The sequence below is a fragment of the Asterias rubens genome, chromosome 14 (assembly GCF_902459465.1).
Source record: "Asterias rubens chromosome 14, eAstRub1.3, whole genome shotgun sequence".
In the NCBI taxonomy this organism is placed as follows: Eukaryota; Metazoa; Echinodermata; class Asteroidea; order Forcipulatida; family Asteriidae; genus Asterias; species Asterias rubens.
Genome location: NC_047075.1, coordinates 14,473,158 through 14,483,726, shown reverse-complemented (window position 1 = coordinate 14,483,726; position 10,569 = coordinate 14,473,158). Strand labels below are relative to the sequence as shown.

At 41.7% G+C, this 10,569-nt stretch overlaps 1 protein-coding gene across 1 annotated transcript; it reads right to left on the bottom strand.

Moving 5' to 3' along the window:
• Positions 1-5,887: 5,887 nt before the first annotated feature.
• LOC117299217 (uncharacterized protein DDB_G0290685-like) lies at positions 5,888-10,259 on the bottom strand. Its single transcript, XM_033782675.1, has 4 exons — positions 10,222-10,259; positions 8,520-9,117; positions 7,980-8,155; positions 5,888-6,686 (listed from the first exon to the last, which is right to left on the bottom strand). Exons 1-4 carry the CDS (start codon positions 10,257-10,259, stop codon positions 5,888-5,890), a joined length of 1,611 nt encoding a protein of 536 aa, XP_033638566.1.
• Between the last annotated feature and the right edge of the window lie 310 nt (positions 10,260-10,569).

Below are 10,569 nucleotides of genomic sequence, written 5' to 3'. Positions count from 1 at the left end.
ATAGACTTGATTTCAAGTCTGAGGTGGCTGTTTTTCCTCTCTATGAGACACGAAATACGCCCGCAATAGGTTAGCTGTCATGGGACAAGGTAACAATAGGGCGCTACTTGGGGCAATACTGTATTTGCTATCAAGTTGACTGGAAGAAACGATTGCAGACTTGAACCAAGTTTACACGGTTCACTGTAGTAAAGTAAATAAGGAAATGTTGTTTGTGGACTGTAATGGCATTTTCGTGTTGAAAAAAGACATTTCCCGGTAAGTTAGCCGTTAAAATGCTATGGTTAACCGTGTGGTGAACCGTCAGACATGAACGCAACCAACTAAATTGGACAGGTGCATTATTTGTCTGCGCAGGCGCAAGGCGCTCGTGTAGGGATCGTCATCGCGCCTCAGAGTAAAAGGCAATGCAGATTTTGGACGGGCTATTTCGGGAGTTACACATGTCTTCATTTATATTATTTGATGGACTTTATACCGAACAACAAAAGATGCAAGCCAAGTTACATAATTAATTTAGGTGTAACCCATGAATAAAGTTATGTTTTATTTGTGAAAGCGAGTAAAGCAAAGTCATGTCAAGGAGTCCATTTCAGCGAGCATGAATATGACGTGTGAGAAAAGCAGTCGTAAAATCGTTTGCTTAGCGCCAAAGAGAGGGTAATAAAATTTCGCGTCACACAATGATGCTCGTACGAGTTGCTTACCGCCATACAGGGGGTATTCAAGTTTACTAATAACACAATGCACTCTCTGTATGACCAATAAGGTTTGACTTAAGACATAGTGTACATGTGGTTGCTTTTTTGAATGTGTCTTTCGTCTTAACATCTGATTTGGTCAAGATGGACGACCCTTCCCTTCCCAAAACACCACTACCCCCATTGACCCAGCAATAAACACTCTCTGCCAGTCCCTCACCCGCCCCCACCCCCCCCACCCCCACCCCCCCCCAAAAAAAAAAAACCCTAAACACCACTACCCCCATAAAATAATCACTTTTAAAAATAGAAATTCACTTTGTTTGGACATTCATTATCTTTTCGAAGCGTTCTTTGCATGTTCAAAAATTTCAAAAAATCACTCAGACAATCCCGGCCAAAATGCTTGGGCCACCCTTTCCTGATACAACAGTTCCCTGTGCACTTCCCATTCACATTCACATTCAAGGTATTTGCACCCCCCGCCCCCGCTCAATGTTGATTGTAATTCTGTAATTCGGAAGACAGTCGGCAAATGGAACCAACATTGAAAGGGGGCAGGGGGGCCAAACGAGATATGGCCGGGATTGTAGCCCTATGTTGGCGGTATCCCTACTTGTCAGAAACCACACAACCTTTTTAGCTGCCGTATAGCCAGGGATCACACCCAAGTCTACGATACAACCTTGAAAGCGACAGCCAGGGGATCACCTTAAGAGGATGCAACTTTAATCAGGAATTTTAAAAAGTAGCTGTTATTTAAATGAGATCCCAATGAGCGAAGTAAATTTTTTTCACATTGCAATGTGAAAATGCACATTTTGTGTACAAGCACATTAAACACAGATTACTGAAAACCTTGTCCCAATGTTTTGACCAGACAGTTTTGTTTTTGTGCAACAAAAACACAACATTATTGTTGTGCAAGATTCAGGTGCATGCATCATTCAACAGAAAAAAGACATAAGAATCCATAATGGGAAGTACACTAATCAAAAGGTGTGACCTGGCCCAGTTTCATAGAGCTGCTTCTTCACAAATGGTAGCTCAGCACAGCAAAATTATGCTTTATACCAGAATAAGGTTACAAAAAAAATACATTTACCATATAATATACATGTTCCATTTGCGAGTGGTATCCTGCTCATTTCTGCTCAACATAAATTGTTCAGCAATATTTTCTGCTGGAGTATTTCTATGAAATTGGGCACTGAAGTCTCCACTAAAGCTATTCTCACAATTTGTAACCCAATCCCCTTAAAATCTAAGCCGTAGACTTTTCTTGACAACATTGTCAAGGTGAACAGTTTACTAACACAAGAAAGTCAAAGGTCTCAACCATGTCAAAGGGACAACACTTTTTCATGGTGTAACATTTCAAGTACAATCTTCAACAACACAACAGCATCAAAAACAATCTAACCAGTCGAAAGTCTTCATTAGCTTTAATCTGAAAACACCAAAAACACTTGTGTGTAAAATGGAACTTATAACCAAATTGGTTTGAAATAGACAACTGCTGGTGATTCAAATTTCCCCTCATGATTACATTCTGCGGCAATGCACTCAAATGCATCCAATTATTGCATATCACTCTGTTGTTTCCATGGATCAAACAATCATAATCCATGATTCAAAATGCTTGAAGATATTTTAACATCTGAACATTTAGTGCAGCCGATTCTTTCTGCAAAGTATTGTCTTCAACAGCATGATAGAAATGCTTTAGTACACAGAATACGGGGAGGTTTGGTTAATATCTTTCTCTTTGTTTTAACAAACACTAAGAATATATCAGACTTGCAATATTTAGTCCACATATGATTTCAACTTCATCAACATACTTGACACTTTTTTTACAATCTTATGCCAGTGCCGATTGCAAAGTTCCCCTTTACATTGCCTGCTGATATTAATAGCTCTTTCACACTCAGACTTTCCTGGTGTTACTTTCGTATGAAAGTTGGATGCAAGGTATCTGTGAAGCTCAGCTTCTTCTTTGGCTGACCATGGTTTTTGACCAATCATCGATTTTTGTTTCTTTCGGGGAATTTGACACTCTTCATTGGCATTCATGAACTCATCTTCATCATTGTTTTGATGATTGTCTGGAACCCTTCCCACTGTTGTTAATGATTGACGAGCAATGATTTCTGTAAAATCTACATCTTTCAGTTGCTTGCCTACATAGTTGCCATGTACATTAAGGTCTTGCATCAGTAGAAGTTTGCCAACCTGAACACGCTCTAGAAAAGGGCTCATTTGCCAGTAGTTTTCTAGATGTACTTGCTTTGTGTGTCCAAGGTGCCTGCATACCCAGTCGAGTTGAGTTGTGGAGAGGTCCATTGCTTGAGTTAGAGTCGCCATAAACTTCCTCATCTTTGTACTCGTTATCCTCTCTGGTGCCTCCAGGTTGCATTCCTCACAAATGTTCTGAAGGGACTCGTAAGCACGTATCACTGAATTCCCTGAAATATATAAAGCATTTATTAACTAGGCCCAACATGTATTAGAAATTTTGAACTGTACCAGTGAGACCAATGATGTTGGCACACCTTTGATATGGATAGCCTTGATTAATTCAAGGAAATCTTGCAATATTTATATACTGTCAATGTTACCTGGGATTTTCAAACGGTGAAGAATTTACAGACAAAAACGTTCTATCGAACTATTAAAACCAAAACAGGATATTTTGGCCTGGGATGCCTGTGCACCATATTTGGGCAAAAGTTGGACCAGGGTATAAGCTTGTACAGCAAACACGTAGGAAATGCCACTAAATAGATTCTCGCACATTTTTTGAACACAGAAACAAGCACACAATGGTACACAGAAAACATGACAGGCAGCAGTTTTGTAAACAAAAGGCAAGTACATTATTCAATTTTTGTTCTTCTCCTTTTGTTTGGTGGGGGGGGGGGGGGGGGGGGGGGGGTACAGCCCTTAAGTTCACTAACACCCCCCCCCCCCCACCAAACAAAAGAAGAAGAACAAATTGAAACCCCCGCAAAAAACAAAACCAAAACAAAACCCCCAAAACAACCAACAAGAAATCACAAACAAACACCCCCAACAAAGAAACAAACATATAAACATCATAAATACCTAGGTTTGGGAACAGGTATTTGTTAGTTGATGGCACACCAACTTCTTGCCGAATTTTGCTGCTTGAGAGGTATGCCATAGCTCGCTGACAATCACGAGGAATTACTACAGGTACACTTCGTCCTCTCTATGCAAACAAAACACAAAAATGCAACGCATGGTACAAACATTAACAAGTCGTAAACGGCCAACAAATTTAGTGCATTGATTGTAACTCAGAAATTAAAGATTGCTGCAGTATTTCTTAATTTTACAATTTTCTTAAACAGTTTATTACACAATGATTTGTTTGTATAAGGGGAGAGTAAACCCCAGATACACTATTTTTGCATGACAGATGTCAAGTGTTCAGGAGCAGAACCCTGTAATGTTATAAGCTTGTCCCATTCAGCCAGATTGTCACATGCAGCAGTGTCACATGAGAAAGCGACCTAGTCTTTTATTTCCTCCATGTGATCTATCAAATCTCTAGATTTACTGTTCTTTAAATATTAATAAAGTGTGAACTGTTTATACTGAACTTTCTGTTGTTAGTAAAACTGGCTGAAATTTTAAATTTTGTCAACTATCCTTCCCAACCAATATAATCTTCCTACCTTTCCTCTAGTCTCTATCAAGTCTTGCGACTCAAAGAGAAACTTCTCTGTCTCGGAGAGTTGTCCCATAAGGGTACTATCTATCTCTGCCATTCGTTTCTTCTTTGTGTAACCCTTCAAGCTGAAATAAACATGTAAAAAGTACACAACTTGTTTAATCACAATCTGAACCATTTACATGTTACATGTATGTACATGTGCTTCAGTTTGCATTAATAGTTACGACCCCCTAAAAAAACCATAATTGACATGATGAGGGTACCAGATACATGCACACAGGTATGCCTCAACAAGCTCTAATCAAAACAAGACATTGTGGACTACTGCAACCTCACAGAAAAACAATAATAAAATGGCTTCACATAAGGAGCTGAGAGTCTAACTCATCTTCAGCTAGCAATAGAAAGGGGTATGGGAGGGCACATCTTCATGACAAGCTCTTTTCGTTATTGTTTGAAGATTTAAAATACAAATGAATATTCTTACTGAATAGCTTCTAATTCGCCAGATCTCCTCTTGTTGTATGTCAGCAGCCTTGTCTGGGTAAGCTGAATGACTCTTCGATACGTTGCCCAAAACGGCTTTCCTTCATACACATCATCGGCTGTCAGTTCTTCCCTCAGGTGCTTGGAGAGCTGTTCAATATCTTTGGGGTTTGGCAGCTCAGTGACTTTATTTAACTTCCTCTCATTAAGCTGTTTTCTTGCCAACCTTGTCACTTTTTCTGACCACTCTACTTTGACAGCTATTAGAAAACCTTCTGCTTCCTCGTTTGCCTCTTTCCACATCTTGTTTCCTCTATCTTGATCAAACTCCCTTAAGGATATGACTATTTTAATATTTGTAAGCCGAAGTAAGTCATACTTGATCTTTATGGCATTCGATGGACTTTTCAAGTCCTCCTCATCGTCCATGTTACGAACAGCTGTATCCAAAGCTGCTTGGACAATTGTGTCCATATAGGCCGGTCTGATGTATTCCCACAGCTCTTCACTGTTTCCACTGGGTTTGTCTTCCTGATTATCTATCTTGTGTGCATGAAGAAGCAATTTAGCACAATGTCTCATATGTTGAGATGCATAGTACTTTCTTTTAAGTTCATTGTCAATATTCCGTCTGAGCCAAGATTCCCCCAATGCCACAATTGGACGATCCTTTTGGGCAACCTCAGTCACTTTATCTGGCGTCATGACACTGAAAACTTCATTCCTCAGGAGAGCTGATGCTGTTGATTCGACCTTATTAGAAAGTAAATTGTTCTGAAATAGAAGTTCACGCTTTCTGGGAATGTGAGACTTGTGTTTCTGTAACACGTGGCCAGGATGATGTTTTGGAAGCATCCAATCCAAACATTTTGGACATGGTCCATATTGTTCATATTTAAAGATCTTCGTTGGTCTTCGGAAAATGATCAATTCTCCTTGATAACCTTTAAGTTATGACTGTGGTCTCCCTTTGCTCGTAACATTTCATTGAGTGGTGCTACATCAGGGTGGGAATCCTTGCCTTTCTTGCTGCTCTTTCGAACAATTTCTTTGACTTCTTCTTCATGGTGATATTTAGCTTTTGTGTGACTTGGAATATGTTGAACAAGCTTTCCACAGAAGTAGCACGCATGATATGTATTCTGTACACGACCCGCTTCTTTTGCTTGCCAGCTTTAGTGGTTTCTGAGCTTAATACCTTCCTTAGGTAAATAGATGGTGTATTGCTATCTCTGAGGATCTCATTTTCTTGAATTTTCTCCTCCTGTTCTTCCTCATTTTCCTCCACTCTATCCTTTTTGTTTATCTGTATTTTCTCTCCATTCTCAGTGGCTTCAGTGTCACTTAAATGATCACTTGACAGACTTTCTTCGGACGGGATTGCATAGTCATCATCAGACTCCCCTGCAGGAGACTCTCCTTCATCAATCTCCATTTCAGTATCACATTCATAAGACTCATCATCATCACCATCGTCTTCATGAGGAACCTGTCCTGCAGACTTCTTCATATCAGATACCTCTTCATCTGATTCCTCTTCATTGGACTCCCCTTCATAAAACTCATCATCATCACCATCATCTTCATGAGGTACCTGTCCTGCAGACTTATTCATATCTGATACCTCTTGCTCTGATTCCTCTTTATTGGACTCCCCTTCATAAGGCTCCTTGTTATTATCTTCCTGAGGCTCATGTGCTGAATCCCCTGCATCATGCACTCCTTCATCATGTGCTTTCCCATCAGACCTTACCCGACCTGGCTTTCCTCCCCCTGGCTCCTCTATACGAGGTTCACTGTGTACAATTAATAATAATAATAATAATAAGACATTTGTAAAGCGCCTAATGCAAAAGCCTCTAAGCACATTAAAGAAACAACAAAATAAACAATTAGAGAAAGATACAAGATACAAATAGCAAATTACAAAAAAAGAAGCTTTAAACAAATGAGTTTTCAACAAGGACTTAAAACATTGTAAAGTATTAGCTTGGCGAATATGCACAGGAAGACTATTCCAAAGAAACGGTGCGGCGTTAGAAAAAGATCTGTGGCCATAAAAAATGGAAGAAGCTCTAGTAGCAGAAAGCAATGACAGTAGTATAGAGAGAGTAAAATGCACCCGAATGTGGTGGAGGATCGTGGAGGTTGGTGGTGGAGGGTGGAGGATGGAACCATCCTCCACCCTCCCTCCCTGTTCGGTGGAGGATGGTTCCATCCTCCATCGAGGTGAAGCCAAGTGGAGTGGAGTAATAGCTTACCGTGAGGTAAGCGCGCGGTGTAATGGGTGTTTTCGCTTGAGTGATCACATACGTACGGGTGTGCACGGGACAGCGTACGATGAATGGAAACGAGGAACAAAAGTATCCTCACCATCCTCCACCGAGGTGAAGTCGAGTGGAGTGGAGTAATAACTTCCCCGTGAGGTTAGCGCGCGGTGTAATGGGTGTTTTCGTTTGAGTGATCACATGCGTACGGGGGTGCACGGGACAGCGTACGATGAATGGAAACGAGGAACAAAAGGATCTGAAGCCGTTATTGCTGAGGATACTTTTTTGGAAGGAACGTAAGGTGACCATGTATAAAGTCACCACGAAGTGAGGGAAAGTCATGACCACACAACGAATCAAATGACAAACAAATAAATCTAAAACGAATCGTCTTTCATAAGATAACTTTCCCACGTTTAGGTAAACCGAAGGAGACTTGGAAATGCAGCAAGGTATGGTGATGTTGGCCACGACGATACATGCCATGGATCCAGTGACCCCTCTACTGGTTCTGTTGGACATCATAAACTAAACGTTTCTACTTTCGTAGAAGCGGGCTCCTTTAGGAGCCACCTATCAAATCAAAAGGTAGAATCATCCATTTACACCGTACCCACAATTCAACCTCACCCGGCAGGCCCGGGTAGGTTGGGACAAACAAAAGACATGTTTACAATGTGATGAATGAAGTCGCCCGTGTCACGTCACGGACAAGTTTCGTCAAGACATTGCGTAAGATTGACTCTGTGCGCTGATTGGTCAATCATGTTATCGCTTGGACTGGCGGGGAATAAAAGGTATGTTTTTATGTTCAATCACCATTCCATATCGCTGGTGATAGAAAGAAGACATCTGAGCTCCCACAACTTAACTTCTGCTGTATTGTGCACGATGGCTGGACAGTCTAACATTACACTACCTTTCTTTGAGGATTCATCTTCCTCACAAGAACCACCTACCGCCCCAACGTCTCTGGTAGATGCTGGACCATTTGACTGTGTAAAGCAACTTACACACGATCACGTTAAAAATGGGTGGCGTAAAGGTTTCAGTGCGACTGCGGAGAGAGCTTACTACTTCAACGTCTTCACCAGAGAAAGTGTATGGACCCTACCCAAAATACCGGTGCAGCGTGAGCAGAGAAGAGTGGTGAACTCGACAAATGTTGATATTCTGGTTGCAGCAGTTAATGAGTTGACCGAATCATCATCTCAACCCAAACCAGCCGACCAAGCAGCATCTTGTGAAAGGAAAAGACAACGTCAAACGAGTCTACGCCGCGGACCCCAACGAGGTGGAAGAAGAACGCCAAAAGATTCAAGATTGGAGGTGAGCTTTAGTGGTTTCTGAGCTTAATACCTTCCTTAGGTAAATAGATGGTGTATTGCTATCTCTGAGGATCTCATTTTCTTGAATTTTCTCCTCCTGTTCTTCCTCATTTTCCTCCACTCTATCCTTTTTGTTTATCTGTATTTTCTCTCCATTCTCAGTGGCTTCAGTGTCACTTAAATGATCACTTGACAGACTTTCTTCGGACGGGATTGCATAGTCATCATCAGACTCCCCTGCAGGAGACTCTCCTTCATCAATCTCCATTTCAGTATCACATTCATAAGACTCATCATCATCACCATCGTCTTCATGAGGAACCTGTCCTGCAGACTTCTTCATATCAGATACCTCTTCATCTGATTCCTCTTCATTGGACTCCCCTTCATAAAACTCATCATCATCACCATCATCTTCATGAGGTACCTGTCCTGCAGACTTATTCATATCTGATACCTCTTGCTCTGATTCCTCTTTATTGGACTCCCCTTCATAAGGCTCCTTGTTATTATCTTCCTGAGGCTCATGTGCTGAATCCCCTGCATCATGCACTCCTTCATCATGTGCTTTCCCATCAGACCTTACCCGACCTGGCTTTCCTCCCCCTGGCTCCTCTATACGAGGTTCACTGTGTACAATTAATAATAATAATAATAATAAGACATTTGTAAAGCGCCTAATGCAAAAGCCTCTAAGCACATTAAAGAAACAACAAAATAAACAATTAGAGAAAGATACAAGATACAAATAGCAAATTACAAAAAAAGAAGCTTTAAACAAATGAGTTTTCAACAAGGACTTAAAACATTGTAAAGTATTAGCTTGGCGAATATGCACAGGAAGACTATTCCAAAGAAACGGTGCGGCGTTAGAAAAAGATCTGTGGCCATAAAAAATGGAAGAAGCTCTAGTAGCAGAAAGCAATGACAGTAGTATAGAGAGAGTAAAATGCACCCGAATGTGGTGGAGGATCGTGGAGGTTGGTGGTGGAGGGTGGAGGATGGAACCATCCTCCACCCTCCCTCCCTGTTCGGTGGAGGATGGTTCCATCCTCCATCGAGGTGAAGCCAAGTGGAGTGGAGTAATAGCTTACCGTGAGGTAAGCGCGCGGTGTAATGGGTGTTTTCGCTTGAGTGATCACATACGTACGGGTGTGCACGGGACAGCGTACGATGAATGGAAACGAGGAACAAAAGTATCCTCACCATCCTCCACCGAGGTGAAGTCGAGTGGAGTGGAGTAATAGCTTCCCCGTGAGGTTAGCGCGCGGTGTAATGGGTGTTTTCGTTTGAGTGATCACATGCGTACGGGGGTGCACGGGACAGCGTACGATGAATGGAAACGAGGAACAAAAGGATCTGAAGCCGTTATTGCTGAGGATACTTTTTTGGAAGGAACGTAAGGTGACCATGTATAAAGTCACCACGAAGTGAGGGAAAGTCATGACCACACAACGAATCAAATGACAAACAAATAAATCTAAAACGAATCGTCTTTCATAAGATAACTTTCCCACGTTTAGGTAAACCGAAGGAGACTTGGAAATGCAGCAAGGTATGGTGATGTTGGCCACGACGATACATGCCATGGATCCAGTGACCCCTCTACTGGTTCTGTTGGACATCATAAACTAAACGTTTCTACTTTCGAAGAAGCGGGCTCCTTTAGGAGCCACCTATCAAATCAAAAGGTAGAATCATCCATTTACACCGTACCCACAATTCAACCTCACCCGGCAGGCCCGGGTAGGTTGGGACAAACAAAAGACATGTTTACAATGTGATGAATGAAGTCGCCCGTGTCACGTCACGGACAAGTTTCGTCAAGACATTGCGTAAGATTGACTCTGTGCGCTGATTGGTCAATCATGTTATCGCTTGGACTGGCGGGGAATAAAAGGTATGTTTTTATGTTCAATCACCATTCCATATCGCTGGTGATAGAAAGAAGACATCTGAGCTCCCACAACTTAACTTCTGCTGTATTGTGCACGATGGCTGGACAGTCTAACATTACACTACCTTTCTTTGAGGATTCATCTTCCTCACAAGAACCACCTACCGCCCCAACGTCTCTGGTA

What these genes read in the sequence shown, in the direction of transcription:
- LOC117299217 (XM_033782675.1), bottom strand. Translation starts at nt 10,259, where the DNA reads ATGTCTTTTGTTTGTCCCAACCTACCCGGGCCTGCCGG. An exon ending in AACCTACCCGGGCCTGCCGG is followed by an intron (nt 9,118 to 10,221) that starts GTGAGGTTGAAT and finishes AATTGTACACAG; the next exon opens with TGAACCTCGTATAGAGGAGC. An exon ending in ATCACCAGCGATATGGAATG is followed by an intron (nt 6,687 to 7,979) that starts GTGATTGAACAT and finishes AATTGTACACAG; the next exon opens with TGAACCTCGTATAGAGGAGC.